General features: G+C 45.4%; 1 protein-coding gene across 3 annotated transcripts in view; it reads right to left on the minus strand.

Annotated features, from left to right (window-relative positions):
* The window catches only part of NUP107 (nucleoporin 107), a 590,137-nt gene that overhangs the window by 399,538 nt on the left and 171,972 nt on the right, over positions 1-18,627 (minus strand). For all 3 annotated transcript variants that reach the window (XM_086919004.1, XM_086919006.1, XM_086919003.1), the window contains exon 12: positions 2,115-2,228. In XM_086919004.1, the coding sequence (XP_086775130.1) occupies positions 2,115-2,228 (114 nt within the window). The remainder of the gene's footprint in view (positions 1-2,114; positions 2,229-18,627) is intronic.

Below are 18,627 nucleotides of genomic sequence, written 5' to 3' on the forward strand. Positions count from 1 at the left end.
ATCGTTGGCGCAGTGGAAGTCACTGTCAAGGTTGCCGATGGTCCTAGAGAAGTGGACATAGACAGTTAAGTTCTTAGTCGATGGTGCAATTGATGGGTGGATTTTTCTCTGAAGAGAGCTTCTTGAAGGTAGTATGACGGGCAGAAGGAGGTGTTAAATCAGACCTTTGATGAGAGGAAGGACCAACTAGCTCCTTTTTATGATCTTTTTTCCTCACTAGTCTCTCTGCTGTGAGACTTGATTATTCTCCTTCTTTCTAGGGCAGGCATGAGACTTCTCCTCAAGAGATGACCTTCTTCTTCTTTGAGGGTTTTTGCTGAAAAAGTACGGCAGTACTGGCATTCTGGATAAAGACAGTGCAGGCATTCTTTAAGTGGATCCTCAGAATATAGCCTGGACTTTCCATATGTTTTGCCAAGCCTAAAAACACACTAAGTGCAGTAAGAAATCTGATGTATAGTGGCTTTGCAGCGGAATAGTGCTTCAGGGTCTCTGCTCTGACTGGCTAAAGTTTGTATATATTAAATCAATGGAGTTTAATACTAATGCCTTAGCATTGCTTTTGTTACTGTTACCTTGGGACACACCGACCAAGATGACAGGGAGGATTCAAGTATGTGAAGTTATAAAAGATATAATACTGGAGAAATAGATTTTCTGTGAATGTAATGCTCTGGTCTTGTAAAATCTTGGATTGGTGAAGATGCAATTTTAGCCTGGTTCATGTATAAATGTTGTGTTATCACAATGTATATCTGATTTATCTTTCCAGATTTCACAAATATTTCAAATATTTTTCAATGTATATCTATCGAGTTGAATGTGGATTGTCCTTTCTTTTATCGCACCAAATGTGAAAGTTTAAAAAACGTTTGTGTTCAATCATTACTAAAACGAATTTGAGGTCATGATTATTGAGTAAAATGTACCTCATGCATAAGTTAATAAGTCTTTAAATCTCACAACCACCTGAAGATTTTTTGTGTATACAATTGTTTAAGGCCCAAGGTGATTGTAGGTAAGGGACAAACCCCCCAATTCACACAGCCTATGACATTCTCAGCATGCACTGTATTCCTATGCAAAGCTCTAATTTAGCAGTTTCCTAGCGGCTCCACAACATTGAGAATGGGAAATAGGAGTACAATACTTTCCAAGATCCATCATCCTTCTTTGATCTTCATAAATATTGAAATAAAATAGCAAGCTTACAGCTTGACTCCAGAAAAGATTAAAATACAGGAGTAGGGAGCATATAGAGTTGAACATATAATAAAGCGCATTATTAACTTATTGAGGCATGATTCACTAAGATGCTGGTTTTGGAGTCTGAATTAGCCCTAATATAAATCTGCGACTCTCAGACTGTGATTCTCAAGAGTACAACAGTACTCTTGTGGTTAAAGCCACTTGTCTACCTGGAAAGGTCCTACTGACATTCGGACAACAAACAGGAACCAAGAATACTACAGATCTAACAATGATTTTTTTCGGGGTGTGAATTATGTGGGGAGACCGATTCTTAATTTATAAATAGCTGTTTAGATGGGTTTATCTTGGTACAGAATTGCCATGACTCTAAGCCTTCTGATCTGAAAAGTGTTTCCTTTTCAAATCGCTCTATGTGCAACCCTGGAGGGTTTGCAGTCCAACAAATTCACAGAGTTTTCATTTCCTGGGAGACTGAACTGACTACAAGAAGTCTGCCGATGCAGTAGGAATCATGGGTCAACTTGTATTAGTTCATCCTTCTCAGGCTAAGCATGGAACATTATATAAGTCACATACACTAACTTTCGCAGGTGAGATTATATTTTTTATCTCGTTTTTATTCTGGTACATTCCACAGTATGCCCAAGCTTGCAGTGTAGCCAGGGGCAACAGCTTGGTGCAGTTATCACACTGCAGTTGTACATGCACAAACACTTGGCAAATAGCAGCGCAATGGATCCTCCCTGACACGCTAAAAACAGAAGTCATAGAAAGGAATGTAGATTCTCCAAGTAGCACATTCTTGCACCACCACCAAGAGACAGAGCAGACACCACAGGCATTTTCCTACTGTGAACCATAATAGCTACATAGAAGACTGTAGCATGGATTCTAAAGCATACCTCATCTGTCATGCCAGCTCTGATGAGTGTGAAAAGGTATTGGAGTAGCCGGATGTCATCTTCGCGATCCAAGTCATCAAGTGGCATCTTCTGCCTAATGGGGGCATCTGGGTCCTTAAAAAAAATTAAAAATAGTGTTTTCTGCTCCATCAACTAGTTATTAGGAGAAAACAGATCAGGAAATACCAGACATTGCAGTCTTCTTCAAAGCGCTTGTGGATCAACAAGATTTGCAGCCTCAGAGATATACATAGAAGTAAGAATCTGAAAAACCCAACAGTACCTTTGCAATATGTTTAAACTGATGTATTTATTTTTTCACAAGGCTGCTCATTTGAATCAAACAGGTGAAATAACATGAAATTTCAAAGCTAGCTGGCAGCATCTCATTAGAATACCTTCTGGCATTTGTGGAAAACACATGAGGTTCAAACTCTTCAAGGTTAACGAACGTCCACTATTTAAACACTTATTTGGATAGGTTTTTAACGTTGCACTTGTTTACATAAATTTCCTATCCCTTCCGGGATTACGTACTGGAGGTAAGTGCAAGTCATCAATATGCCTAAAACACCTTACTAAGGCCCACGCACTGCACCCCATGAACTGAATGTGTACCAATCTCTTAACCTGCGGTTTTCATAGCACAAAAGCATACAAAAAGTGTTTCAAAGAGAAAAGGGTAGGCTGTATATGAATTGATTAAAAAAAATACTACCATGCGAGAACAGTAGTTACAGGACACAACTAACGTCGACATCAATGAATCAGCTTGAACTGTTAATTTTTCTTCATTAGAACAATATACAAATATATTTTTAGAAAACAAGCAAGTTATGTATTATCCAAAGACTGAATTCCCTGACCTTTACACAAGATCAGGACATCATGTGAAAACTAAATTCAATAAATGTAAGTGTTACAATTGATTAAGTTAAGGATGAGCCATATAGTGTATCCAAAGTTGCAAAGAGATTGACAAATTTACAAATGTAACAATTTTCAAAAGCAGTCTGTCTAGGATTATTAAAAACCAAAAACACAAGCAATGCATACAAGATTACTACACAATGGTGAACTGATGAGAATATGCACACTCACAGGAATATTTCTTATAAAGATTTCTTTATTTAGTGATTTGACCGACCATTGGTAGACAGACTGCTTTTGAAAATTGTTACATTTGTAAATTTGTCAATCTCTTTGCAACTTTGGATACACTATATGGCTCATCCTTAACTTGTTGGTAGAAAATCCCTCAGAGGTTGTGACACCTCTTTAAAACTTAAGAAAAGGGAACTATCGTTTCTTTAGAGTACCTAATAACCCTATCCCTTTTCTCCGAAAGGGTTTCTCCTTTAAAATTTCTTTACTTACAATCGATTAAGCCATAGGATTGAATTGAGACCAATGTATGCTACACCTTAAGGACGAATATGCTACTTACCAGTATGCGTCTGTTCTTGGCATGTAGGGCTGCTGACATTCATTTCTGTGCATAGATCGCCGCCTAGTGTTGGGTCCGGATGATTGCACATTGTTGTCCTGGAAGAGTCTTCAAAGTATCACGAGATAGGTGGCTCCTCCCCTGGACTACAGTGCGCATGGGCATCGACTCCATCCTCAGATTGTTTTTAGCCATTGTGGCCAAGATGGAGTGAAACTAAGTGAATGATGACCATGCTAGAAGTATGTGTGAATTCTGCAGCTGCTACGGGCGCAGGGGAGGAGGGCGGGCGATATGAATGTCAGCAGCCCTACATGCCAAGAACAGATGCATACTGGTAAGTAGCATATTCGGTTCGAGGCATGTGGGCTGCTGAATTCATATCTGTGCATAGAATACATAGCAGTCCCTCCATTAACGGCGGCCGCCGTTGCCAGCTGCAGCAGTTTGGAAAAGTGTTTTGAGAACAGCCTGCCCTACAGCTGCCTGCTGTTTGGAGTGCACATCAACACAATAATGCTTTGTAAATGTGTGTGTGGTAGACCATGTGCTGCTCTACATATGTCTTCCAAAGGAATGTTTCCAAGGAATGACATAGAGGCCCCCAACCTTCTGGTGGAGTGGGCCCTTGGTAGAATGGTGAGAGTACGTTGTGCTTTCAGATAGATCTGGATACATTTAACGATACACCTAGCAATACCAGCCTTGGAAATGGGGTTACCTTTGTGGTGTGGTGCAAAGGCAACAAAGAGTTGCTTAGTCTTCCTAAAATCCTTGGTCCTATCGATGTAATACATCAGGGCCCTTTTGACGTCAAGGGTGTGGAGCATTCTCTCCGCCAATGACTCAGGATTTTGGAAGAAAACAGGCAATTCAATAGTCTGGTTGATATGGAATTGAGACACGACCTTAGGAAGGAATTTAGGGTTAGTGCGAAGCACTACCCTGTTAGAATGAATTTGAATAAATGGCTCTTGGATAGTTAGGGCTTGCAGTTCACTAACTCGCCGTAGCAACGTAATCGCTATGAGGAAAGCCACTTTCCACGTCAAAAATTGAACCTCGCAGGAATGCAGTGGTTCAAAGGGAGGACCCATCAGCCGGGTGAGGACCACATTGAGGTTCCACTACGGAGCTGGTGGAGTCCGCGGAGGAATTACTCGTTTGAGTCCTTCTAGAAAGGCCTTAATGGCAGGCACTCTGAAGAGTGAGAGGTGCTGCCTGTTCTGGAGATAAGCGGCCATCGCAGATAGGTTAATGCGAATGGAAGCATAGGCCAGATTACATTTGTACAGATGGAAAAGGTAACAGATGATATTCTGAATAGACGCATCTAGCGGGTTAATGTCGTGGTCTGCACAATAAACGACAAACCGCTTCGATTTTGCCGCATAGCATGCTCTGGTGGTGGGCTTCCTTGCCTCCCGAATGATGTCCATACAGTCAGAAGGCAAGTGCAGATAGCCAAACTCACTTCAGGAGCCAGATCGCCAGGTTGAGCTGTTGCGGATCTGGATGCTGAATGTCGCCATGGCTCTGCGTCAAAAGCCTGGGCGTGAGGTGCAGCCTTTGATGCGGTACCACGGACAGTTCTAGAAACGTGGTGTACCATGGTTGGCGAGCCCACGTTGGAGCAACCAGGATGAGAGTCATCGAGTGCTGCCTGAGCTTGCGTGCCACCAGCGGTATCAGAGGTGCTGGGGGAAAAGCGTACGCAAATTTGCCTGACCAGTTCATCCATATCGCATTGCCCTGCGACTGTGGGTGTGGGAACCTGGCGGCAAAGCTTTGGCATTTTGCGTTCTCCCTTGTGACGAACAGGTCTATCTCTGGATGACCCCACCTTTGGAAGTACGGGTGGAGGACTGATGGATGTATCTCCCACTCGTGCATTTGGTGGCTGTGCCTGCTGAGCAGGTCCACCATCTGATTGTCCTTGCCCGGGAGGTGTTCTGCCATGAGGAAGATGTTCCTCTGAATGGCCCACTTCCACATGCTCTGAGCCAGATGAGACAGCTGCGGAGAGTGTTCCTCCCTGCTTTTGAATGTAGTACATGGCTGTCATGTTGTCCGTCCGGATCAACACGACCTTGTTGCACAGATGTACTTTGAAGGCTTTGAGTGCCATGAAGATCGCCATCAGTTCGATAACATTGATGTGCATCTTCCGTTGCTGTTGCGTCCATAGTCCCTGCACGGTGTAAAGGAGTACATGAGCTTACCATCCCTGGAGAGAGGCGTCCGTTGTCAGGATGATCTGTGGCACAGGCTCTTGGAACGGTCGGCCCTTGCAAAGGTTTCGTGGATTCTACCAATGCATAGAGTTGTATGCCTGACCACTCACCAACACTAGGTCTTTCAACTGCCCGTGAGCCTGAGTCCACTGACGTGCTAAGCACTCCTGAAGCGGGCGCATATGTAGTTTCGCGTGCTGGACTATGGAAATGCAGGAGGCTATCATGCCTATCAACTGCATGAACACTCTTGCTGGAAGCGTGTGTTGAGGTCTGAACTTCTGTATCAGCGATTGAATGCTGCTGACCCTCACTGAATTTAGCTGTGCTGTGGCTGCCAGAGTGTTTATGGTCGCACCCAGATACTGCCGTATGTGGGCGGGTTGGAGGTGGGATTTTGGGTAATTCAGTGAGAATCCCAGATCGTGCAGGAGGTGAATGGTGTGGGACATGTGGGAGGCACACTGCTGGGCTGACCTTGCCTGGATGAGCCAGTCGTCCAGATAAGGGTAGACGTGGATGTTCCGTCTCCTGAGATGCGCCGCCACTGTCGCCAGGCACTTTGTGAACACCCTGGGTGCCGTGGTGACACCGAAAGGCAAAACCTTGAACTGGTAGTGCTGGTTTTGTATGGTGAACCGGAGGTATTTCCTGTGTGAAAGATGCAGTGGAATGTGAAAGTACGCATCCTTTAGGTCTAAAGTTGCAAGAAAATCCCCCTGACTGAGCAACGGGAGCACTTGCTGCAGGGTCAGCATATGAAAGTGCTCCGACAGGATGTAATGGTTGAGTGGCCTGAGGTCCAGAATGGGCCTGAGGGAACCGTCCTTCTTTGGTATTAAGAAGTACAGGGAGTAAACCCCTGTGCCTCTTTCTTGCATAGGAACGAGTTCTATTGCTCCTTTTTGCAGCATAACAGTGACTTACTGCTGCAATAAGTGCAAATGCTCGGCCGACATAGGACGGTTTCTTGGGGGCATGTTGGGTGGAGTGGATGTTAACTCCAGACAATAACCGTATTGGATAAGTTTCCTGACCCACCTGTCTGTGGTGATGGACTTGCAGACGGGCAGGAGCTGCTTGAGTCTCCCCCCAACCGGTGTTGTATGGTCGGGGGCAGTGACAAGGCATCACTGTTTGCTGGTGGCAGAGGATCTGGAGCTGTTGTTTCCACGACCTCTGCCCTTGGCGCTGTTACCACGATATCCACCTTGACTCTTGTTGGTGTATGTGGACTGAGTGTTGCCCTTGTAGTACTGCGTGGACTGGGAGAGCTGGCCCCTGGAAACGCCTCTAGTGCTTGAGCGACGAAAAGACCCACCCCGAAACTGCTGGGACTGTAAGGCACCTATGGATTTCGCAGTCTCCGTGTCCTTTTTTATTTATCTTTTCTAGGGTGGTGTCAACCTCTGGGCCATACAGGTGATCTGGGTTGACTGTTTGGTTAAGGATGGTGGTTTGGATTTCTGGCTTAAATCCAGAGATTCTCAGCCAGGCATGTCGCCGTAGCATAACACTAGTGTTTATAGCTCTGGCAGCGGTATCAGCTGCGTCCAGAGCGCACTTAATTGAAGCGTTGGAGATCAACTTCCCTTCCTGAATCAGCATCTGAGCTGCCTCCTTGTATTCATCAGGGCGGTGCTGCAACAGGGTCTCCAGTGTGTCGTAGTGTGCCCTGTCATAGCGCGCCAGAAGCGCTTGTGTGTTAGAAATGCGGCAGATGTTGGCTGCCTGTGCTGCTACCCGCTTCCCCGATGCCTCAAAGACCTTGGATTCTTTGTCTGGGGGAGAAGCATCACCCGTAGTCTGAGAATTAGCCCTCTTCCGGGCATTCAAGACAACAAGGGAGTCCAGAGGCAACTGTCCTTTGATGTAGGTAGGATCAGTAGGTGCTGACTTGTATTTCTTCTCAATCCTAGGGTTTATCGCCCTCGCACTGGTAGGTTCTTTAAAGATCTCAGCAGCATGCTTTAAATCACCTTTCAGCATAGGCAGAGTCTTAACAGTTTTTTCTGATACTGAGAAGGTATCAAAAAGGAAATCGACATCCACAGGGTCAGCATGGAGCTGTACGTTGTGATTGTTAGCTGCCCGCTCAATGAGGGCATTGAAAGCTGCAGTCTCTTCTGTAGGGGACGTTTTTGCAGAAAAAAGTTGAGGGTCTTGTCCTGATTGAGGATCCCCTGGGTCACCACCAGCTGCCCAGGGTTCGTTGGTATCCTCAGGGTCTGTATAGACAGGATAACTGTACTCATCCTCATCATCCCCCTTCTCCAGCGTCCACATCCGAGTAAGTGGGCGAAACATTATGAGTCTGTGGGGCAAGTGGTTCCACCAAGGCTGGAGTGAAAGCAGAGTCCTTCTTTTTCTTGAGAGGGATCTTGTAAGACTCCAATGGGCGTTCTGGGGCGATTTTCCGCATGTGGAGGGAAAGCTTGCCCGTTTCGGCATCGATGAAGTGTTCCTGATGCTCGTCCACTGAAGGTCGTTGAGGTCGCGGGCCGGGGATCACCGCTGACGACTTCGGCGCCGAGGAGACCTTTTCGGGCACGCCGGCGACTGCCTTAGGAGCGAAAGCGGCGGCAACGTGAAATGGATGGGCGTGGACGCCTTAAGTGGTTTCTCCACCGGTTTCGTAGGCGGAGGATCCTTCGGACCGACTGACGCGGTCCCGTCCCTGATGCGCTGCAGGGAGTCCGTCACCTTCTTGGTGAACGCGGCGGATGGGTGGTTCAATGGAATCCCTCGAGGTCACACCTGGAGTCGACTCTCGGGGCGCGGTGCCCTTGGCCTTGTCCTGCTGACGCGGAGTCGCGAGAACCTTCGGTTCATCCAGCAGCTTCTTCGGGTCACCGAGAGTTTTCTTCGGGTCGCCGACAGCCTTCTTCGGGTCGCTGAGGCTTTTACCCGCGTCGACCGTCTTCGGCGCCGACGCGCTTGGCTCGACCACCTTCACTTTAGTCTTCGGCGCGGCAGACTTCGTCTCGACGCCCTTGACTTGAGCCTTTGGCTCGACAGCCACCTTCGGCTTCTTCGGCGCCGAGGTCTCCATGGCCTTGGAGCCGACCAAAGCGATGCGCCCTTTCGGTTTCGAGGACGGTACCTGCGCAGTATCTGGAGTCGAGACCGAAGGTTTCGGTTTCGGTTTAGTTTTGCCAGGGAATGGCTCGACAGCAATGTCCGTGGCCGAGCCCGAAGGCGGGGCCATAGAACCTATAGTGAGATCTTGGGTAAGGCCCGAAGGCGATCCCTCGACCTGAGCCTTATAAATTGGCACGGCCCCAGAGTCAGTTTGAGGAAGCTCTTCATCCGAGCTATCCTCCATGGCCCCGAGGGCCCCGTCGTCGTCCCCTACCTCGTCGACGACTTATTCGGCTTCGAACATCTCTGCATCCGCGTCGTAGTCTTAGTCAACGTCCGACGCGGGGTTTGATTCAGAAATTACCTGGATAGATTCGTCCTAGACATCCCCCGCATCGAAGATGTCCACAGGCGCCGGTGCAGCATGCTGGGCCTCCTGGCGCGCAGCTCGTCGAAGCTTAAGCGTCTTCTTGGACCTGAAGCGTGAACAAGCCATACACTTGTCTTCATCGTGGTCCGGCGACAGACACTTGTTGCACACCGGGTGGACGTCGATGTGGGGATACTTCGAATTGCAGACGGGACATCTCTTGAATGGACTTCGTTCCATGATGGACGGTCGATAGGTCTGGAGCGTCGACTGGGCCTTCCGCGCCGAGAGCACGCGGATGTAGAGAATCCGGCTCGGAACCGAGCCGGAAGAACTAAGACCGAACGCAAGACTATACCGACGTATTAGACTAAAGACCTTTTGGTCTCAAGAAAGTTTTCTATCGATTCCGACAAGAGGGAATTCAAAGACATCCGAACCCAATGGCGGAAAAAAACAATCTGAGGATGGAGTCTATGCCCATGCGCACTGTAGTCCAGGGGAGGAGCAACCTATCTCGTGATACTTCGAAGACTCTTCCAGGACAACAATGTGCAATCATCCGGACCCAACACTAGGCGGCGATCTATGCACAGATATGAATTCAGCAGCCCACATGCCTCGAACATAAGATTATGATAATAATCTTTAATGTTAACAAATAAATGTCAAAAAAGATAATGATGACCAACCACCTGACAGACTAAAGAAATCGGGTCACTCTACTCATCCATTTGAACATAAAAGCTACCTTACTCATCAGGATGTGATCCTTAAGACAGGAACTAATGCTCTAGAACCTTTGCAGGCCACAACAAATCATAAAGATGTTACCAGACTGGCAGGTCTAGTGATTTAAATAACTTACTCGACCTAACTTAAATCAGGCCCGGACTGGCCGTTGCAGGCACCGGGCAATCCCCCGGTGCGCCGCATGGGTGGGGGCCGGTTTGGGGCCCCTGGGGGCCGTTTTTATCACAGGGCCGTAATTGCAGCATAGCTGCAAATCGGCCATGTAACAAAACCGGCCGCAAACCGGCCCTGGCAACGAGCACAGTCGCACCCCCGGACCCACCCCCCCATTCGGGTGGGGGGCCGGCCAAGCAGTTTGCCAGGGTCGGTTTTGGTTTCCAGTCCGGCCCGACTGTGATGCTCGACATAAACTGGTTTCAAATGATGTGATCCTTGGCAAATATTTTAATTCACTGAGCCACCATTTCCTTCCTTATCACATATGGCAGCACCTTCAAGTAGGTTTATTCAGCAGGTCTGCTGTATGAAATAGCCTTTTGTTTGATTTCATAAACTAATATTCTCCTCCATATTTAACACAACTCTAGCAGCGTATAGAAAACACATGACCCCTGACGTGCCTCTTCGAGCATGAAGTGGTAGCAGACTCATTTCCATTCAGCACATTTTCCATTGAAATAGCCACAAAATTTGCACATGAAATGCGTTTTACTGATAAAACGATAAGTGTACAAACAATGTTTGGAAATCGAGTTACTGCAAATATTTGTCATCTGCACATCACCAAGTAAAGGTTTCTGATTTTTGGCCCTTATTTAAATCTTTGATAGCATCACACTTCTGAATCAAAAATAAATTTGCTTTACAATACCGGATACATTTTGAAATATTTTGCTATTTAAATATTGTGTTAGAAAGACAACCTGACATCCTACAGCTTTCACAATTATTGTCTGACAGCTCACTTTACAAAATCCTTTTACTGCAGTAAGAAAAAGAAAAGTAAACACCATTTTCCAGGACAAGATAAGCAGCAATTAGTAGAAATACGAACTGACATTTAACCTCTGTCCTTGAACAGACAAAACATGATTTAAAGGCTTCATTATTGCTCATTCACGTCCTGAATCAACAGAACACTTATGCATTTCCAGGTCAAGTTCAATCGCCAGACCGGACCAGTAGGTGCTAAAAATAGCTCAAACTGATAAAATCTGACACGCCATAGCGAGTGGACAAGTAGATTTGTTGAGGCCTGCTTTGGCAACAGTAAATCTGCATATAAGCACATTCAGCAAAGCGTGCACCTAATCTGTGACCTCACCCAAGCACTAGGGGTAAAGTATGTGCGCTTGGCCCTTCAATAGCCTTGAATGATTTTTCTGATGCAATAGAAAAGTCATAAATAATTTCAGAAAGACATTTTTAAGCTTGAATCGGGCCAACGTAGAGCTTCTAAATTGATGCAGAAAACAACTCCTTCGAGTTAGGCATCGAAAGCCATTACACCCAATAATTAGTCGAGAGGTCAAGGTCCTCTAATAGTAGTTTAAATAAAGAGGTGACAAAAAGTGAAAATTTGTTGTGAGTCAAGACACGAGTACATGTCCACTTTTGGAGTCTTGGCCTTGGAAACAATTTCAAGAGCAACTTAAGGGGAACCGGGCCATGCGTGGGTTAATGTTCGGAATATGTTGCGTTTTTGGACATGTCCTAGTGGAGTTGGACCACCACCATTGGTGGGATGGGTCCTGTTTGAAAACTTTATACTGTTACAGGACACCAAAATACTCTGCTCTCTTCAGCACCATCCCCAGATATGTAATCCATCAGTTGCTGCGCAAGAAGAGCGCAGTGCTGCTACACTTTAATGCCTGATGCCGAATGTTATGGGGCTTTATATAACAAGATACACCTCATGGGTTCCCCATATGACCAGAGGAGTATAGCAGAGTGAGCAGATGGCAAATACATGTTTCCATACAGACAGCATTCACATTGGCCAACTGAAGACAAGCCTGTTGCCCACAGGGCACTGATGGGTTCTGACGCAACACCATTGACCAATTTTAGTGTTCCCGGTAAAGCATATAACCACATAAAAAAATGGAGCACAAGCGGATATTCTAGTCAGAGAACAGCCCACAAAAGCCCCATCACACCTGAGCAAATCCAGTTGTGTCCTCCCAAGGCATCTCAGCCATAGGCTGGTACATACCTTTGGCCCAGTCACTAAATCACTATCTGAGGACAAAAACATCTGGCATGGTGACACCAGGGAAGGCAGGTTATGTAATTATAACTTGAAGAGCACAAGTTTTGTGGCACTTCCATATATTAGACTGATTAAGAACGTAACCAGATATTACTTGCTGTCATAAGCCTGTTTGAATACCCACGTTTTTACTAGTCTACAAAAGTTCCCTAGGTCCTGCTCCAGCCGAAAATGGTAATTCATTGGTAATTCCATACCACTTTATTCGATTAATAAAAATCATAAAAGTAACAATACAAAAATGGAGGGATTTACATTCAGACACATAAAACAAGTTAAAAGTTATATATATACATTTTTTGATAAAAAAACATGTTTCAATTGATTTAAAAATGTGCAAGATACGCATACAACAGCTAAAAATTATATATATACATATACACTTTTTGATTAAGACGGATATATTTCATTTAGCCTAATAAAGGTACAGGAACAATGTCAATTAATCCATCGCATTCCTATTCCTAGAACGAATGGAAGCCACTAAGAAATTTGCCACTCCGTACATTATTACAGGGGATTCCATTAACTGCAAATAAAGTAGCGCTGTTTTAACTTGTCCCTTATCCTTTAGCAATGGAACAATAAAGTTTCTTCTAGCTAGTCTGTACAAAGGGCAGAAAAACATAAAATGACTAGTATCCTGAAGTGAATAGCCGTCACACCTACAGGGGGGAGCATCCTCTGGTTTACACCATATTTTACAGTCAGTTAATAATGTGTGCATCTGATTAAATCTGAACTTTGTCAATACCCAGCGATGGAAAGGGATCATCACTATCCTGGGATATGGTTGGATAGACAAAGCGAAGATTAATAAAGAATGCTCCCCGACCATGGGTTTTCTTACTTGTTCCATCTCTCGTTCCTGCTCTCTGTTTTTAACAAAATTTATTTTAACCCATTTCAAATCAGCTTTTACCAGGGATTCAGGATTTGTAAAAATTTCAGGTCGTCCCATAGCTTTAGTGTTTGTTTTAATATAGGCTAGCCACTGAATGTCCTTGGCTTTCTCTAGGCTCATGCAATCACGCAAAATAAGATGGATCAATGTGAGGTTGGAGTTCAGCCAGATTTTTATCCATAATAGGTTGGGTGCCATATTAATCATGTCTACAATGTCACGCTTACCCGAAAGGTGTCGTGTAATGCAAGGTTTAAATTAATTCATTTTAACTTTATGCACCGCACATATGTGACACCGGTCACCCTGAGACGTATTTCCCCGGAAAAAGGGGACGATTGTCCTAGATGTGGGGCGGCGGGTGCGGCCTTCCTCCACCTGGCCTGGGACTGCCCGTTAGTTAAAGCCTTCTGGCAGTCAGTGGTGGAACACATTCGTACGGTTACCGATCTCCGGATGGAGCGGACTCCCCTTCATTGTTTGTTAGCATTGGTCCCTAAACCCAAGAAGCGTAATCTGTCATACAAAATGTTACAACTGCTATTGGTGTTGGCGAGGAGAAGGGTAGCGATTACATGGTTGGGACAGAGGGCCCCAGAGGTGTCGCAATGGCTTAGAGATGTGGGGGAATGGTCCCTAGCGGAAGAAACTTTCATGCAGAGCGTGCGTAGGGATGAGAAGTTACAAGAAGACCTGCTTGCGTGGAGAATGATGCGCGTGATGGGAGCGACTGCTGAGGATTCAGATGGCACGAGTGCGGAGTTGTTCCCCCTGAGGATACAGGGTCCAAAAGTGAGGGTGGAGGGGAAGGGGAGGGAGGGTATTGATTTGGGGTGGGGCCTGGCCGGCCACGCACGTATATGTTCCTCCATCATGGTGATGTTGTGTTTAAATCCCGGAAGGTTTTCCTTCCTATTCTTGTCAATCGTTGCTGTCTTATCTGCCCCTGGGAGTGCCATACTGAGGTGAACGAACTGTATACATACTTCTTTTATTGATTGATCCCAGTTTTTTTTGGGGGGGGGGGGGGGCTTTCTTGGCGAGTTGGGGGGTAACCTGAATAAAAAAAAAACAAAAGCGGATCAGATTATCCTGCCGTGCAGATGCATTGATATGTTCTCCATCAGTTCTGGCACATTACCACCTACCGCCGCCCGGCCTTCGGGATGTGGGCTGATGGGCTGTGTGTTGTTCACCTATGGAACTGAAGATTATGGTTCTTACTAATGGAGCTGTCGGCACAATTGTTTGTATATTATATGACTCTGCGACAAAAATGAAGTTAAAAAAAAAAAATCATGTCTACAATGTAACCCATTTCTAGCTCCTGATGGATTGAAAAGGTGGCGGCGGATTGGGGTAATCCAAGAAGGGCCCGGAAAAATGTATTTTCCTCTTTCTGGATTAACTCTGAATTTTTGTATCCCCATATTGCAGCCCCATATCTGGCGATGGCGATGGTCTTTGCTCTATAGATAGATAGAATTGCTTCACAGGGTTTCCCTCCTAATCGTTTTGCAAAACCTAAAATTGCTGCAGATTATCTTCTAACGGAATTAACTTTGGTCTTAATTTGGGGAACGCAGGCGCCTCTGTCATCGAATACTACACCCAGATATGTAAAAACTTTAACTCTGGAGATGACACTACCATTACAGTGAAAGTTATTTGTGCTGTACTTTCTAGCTCCGACTGTCATCACATGTGATTTCCCCACATTGATCACCAGATCCAAAGACTTCATAAACTCCCCAAAGGAGTTTAGTAACCTTTGTAAGCCCAGTGGTGTTCGCGCTAAGAGAACGGTATCATCTGCGTACAGGAGTACGGATGTCGGCGTTCCTCCCATACGCGGTATATCAAGCGTTGCCTTTCCCAGTGCGTCTTCCAGAGAGTTTATATATAAGGTGAATAAAATTGGGGCTAATATGCACCCTTGACGTACCCCTCTCACTGACTTAAATCTTGCAGTGCATTTACCCTCCTGAGACATTCCAATTGTGGCATATAGATCTCTGTGCAATTCTGCCATGAAATACACAAGCTCCTGGTCAAGACCCAGGTCCAGGAGTATTGTCCACAGCCTTGACCTATTAACTAGGTCAAAGGCTGTAGACAAGTCCATAAACCCCAAATAGACCGAGCCTCTAGAGGCAACCGTATATTTATTTATTATTAGGTACAAATTGAGGCACTGGTCTTCGGTCCCTCTACCCGCCCGGAACCCGTATTGAGCATTAGAGAGGAGATCTTTCTTTGAGATCCAGTCATCTAATTTAGCCAGAATAACTTTCCCTAAAATTTTGAAGGACGAATCTAAAAGAGATATGGGCCTGTAGCATCTAGGGTCCCCTCTTTGCCCCTTTTAAAAATAGGAATAATTTTTGAACATGACCATGATGCCGGGCGCCCTGAGCTTACTGCGGAATTGAATACATTTATTAAAAGTTTAGCCCAATAGCTAGGATTATCTTTGTACATATCCGCAGGGACACCATCAGGCCCAGGGGCCTTGCCCCCAGATGTGGTTCTGATGGTCTTTTCGACCTCCGCGGCCGTAAAGCAAATCGGCGGCCTTGATGATATATTTGGGGCGTCCTCAAAGGGTTCTAGAGCCAGGTCACTACCGTATATAGTTTTAAAATGGCCTAACCACTACTCCTCTGCGATGTTAGTTTCTAACGTACAATTGTCTGTGCCAGAGAACAGAGGGGTATTAACAATGGCCCAGAGGGGCAGATGGGTACAAAGTGGATCTGGCGCCCGGCTTTGCCCAGTCTGTTGACGCCGAGGACTCCCTGGGGTGTGCAGTGTTGGATTGTGAGACTAGTGAGCACGGTGGCCGGAGCTGCGTGTCTGCTGCTTTTTCTACCTTCCTGCCTGTTGATCCACCTCCCGAACAAAAGCGCCATGTTCTCTCGACGACGGAGAGTGTAACCTGGAGGAGTGATGCTGACTCTGTGCCGCTGCTTTTGCTGAGCGCCTGAGTGGCCCCTACTGAGACGGTTGGATCATCGGGTTTGCTTGCTCGTGGAATGGGGAGTTTGCCTGTTTCTGTTATGACTGGCCAGGGATGAGCGCTGACTGTTTACGGTACTTTATGGGCGATCCCAGTGACGAAGTGGAGCTTGGCTCGTGCTTGTGACTTTGGGAGGTTGAGATGGACATACATTGATGCTCACTTTCCATCTTGGTGGGCTTACATGCTCTTCTGGTATGTGTGTGTGTGTGTGGGGGGGGGGGGGGGGGGGGGGGGGGGGGTGAATGGGGCCGGTGCTAGGGCCCTCCTCCGTTTTTCCCATGTGTGGGGTTTCTTTGCTGGGGCGACAGGCATGCCTATAAGGGGGGGTGGGCCGTAGCCTTCTGCTGGTATGCAGGGTGGGGGGTTGGGGGATGGGACGTGTTTTCTGTTTCTTCTTTGTTTCTATGGCCCCTATTTTTTCTTTTTCTTCTTCTTGTATCTTCTTCCTTATTTCCTTATATACTTATTCGCTAGATGGGGGACTAGGTTTCGTTTTCATTGGGAAGACTTCTGTAATGTGTACTTATGTATTCTTTTACCGTTTATTGTTTCCATGAGTAGGACGCTGAGTTCTAGTACATAGCTATTGTTGCTTCATGTCCTGTTTTTTGCTTCCCAACTATATCTCTACTGAAGGTTAATATCCTGTTGTATGACTTGCTCTGTGTAAGATTTCGAGGTATCGTATGCTATTAGATCCTTCTACCCTTATTATAAATTGGAATCCTCTCATATCCTGAACTACTGTGGACAAGTTTGTATATATATCCTGATTTAACGGGCTATGCCGGACCGAAAATTACTGTACTGTTGTCTCACGCTGTGCGAGGCTTTGAATCTGTTCGTGTTGCCGGCCAACGGATTTTCGGCCTGTGCCTGATTTTGTCTGTAGTATTACATGTAAGGTTTTCCACATAAAAAATTTTTAAAAAAATAAAACAATGGCCCAGAACCTGGAGCTATCCCTCATTGTTGTTTTGTCCATTAGGGCTTCCCATGCCTCCCTTTTAAGTTCTTTTTTGCGCACTTGAATTATAGTTTTATATTCTTTCCTTAACCGTGCAACTTGCAATTTATCCCTGGGTGTTTAAGAGCCTCCAAGAGCAGTCTATGTGCTCTTGAGCAGTTACTGTCAAACCACCCCTTATCAAGAGTTTTATATTGACGGGTTTTTACCGTAAGTTCTTTATCCACTAGGAAACAAATTGCTTCAAATAATGGGATTATTCCCCCCCCCCTCCACCCCACCCCCCCTTGCTAGATGGATCTAGGCAGATATTTAAATCATTGCCAGCCTTTTGGTTGATAATATTAGCAAAGTCTTCGGGAATGACCTTGCTCCACTTTAACCTCCTCCCTTGATCTTTGGTTTTTAGGGCGGTTTCTGCTACTGTATTCGTTCGGTTATTAAGGAAATTATTGCTATTGTCCAGTTTCAGGACTACCGGGTTGTGATCGCTAAAAGCTGATATAACAGCATTATAAAAGATCACATGCCTTTATAATCCCGGGGAGATAAATATATAGTCAATGATTGATTCGGACTCCGCAGCAGAATACGTTACAACCCGATCGTTATCATAAAATGCTGGTTCATACAAATCAATCCTAGAGATAAATTCCTCCAACGCCTCCCCTTTAAGGCTGTGTTCAAAATGTTGAACTACTGAATGTGCAGGACCCTCCAAATCATAATATTTACATTTCAAATTACATAAATGAATATTAAAATCCCCTATTAGAATATAATGGACGAAAGTGGTTTGACTCTTTATATCCTTTTAAAAAAGTTCCTAGTGAGTAGAGATGTTCATTTCATTGCCCATCTAGAATAGAATTATAAAAATTAACTAGCAGAAGCTTGGAATTATTTTTCCTGGTTATTTCCACTATTAAATAATTATCAGAATCGGTGACTAGCTTTTTGGCAGTCCCCGCTATATTAACCGATATCAAAACATAAGGCCCCCTTTATCTCTCCCTGCTACCGAGCTACACGCAGGAACAAAATACGAGGAATATCCGGTCACCCAGAAGTTACATCCCCTGTCCCAGGTCTCCTGTAAAGCTATGATATCATAATGCTTTAAAAAATTAAGCCAAATATCATCTTCTCTTTTTGAGCGTAGCCCTTCAATGTTCCAGCTCAGCAGTTTTACCTTCATCTCTGCCTCCCCCATTACCAGTATTTCTTTTTGGTGGGTTATTTGGGATCTACTCTGGGGATCAACCAGTCAGTCTATTTCTTCCAGCTGGGACAAGGGGGAAAAACGATTCTGTAAGGCTAGGGTCTCCGTGTTCTTCCTACTGAGATTACTAGATGTCTTTGGGCGTAGTCCCATGTTTATGGTGGCCCAGCTATAGGTTAGCAGTCTATCTTGCTGCAATGGTAAAATATGCATCGGATGCTTCAGATTAGCTCTATTT

This window comes from Lissotriton vulgaris, chromosome 1_1, assembly GCF_964263255.1.
Source record: "Lissotriton vulgaris chromosome 1_1, aLisVul1.2, whole genome shotgun sequence".
NCBI lineage: Eukaryota > Metazoa > Chordata > Amphibia > Caudata > Salamandridae > Lissotriton > Lissotriton vulgaris.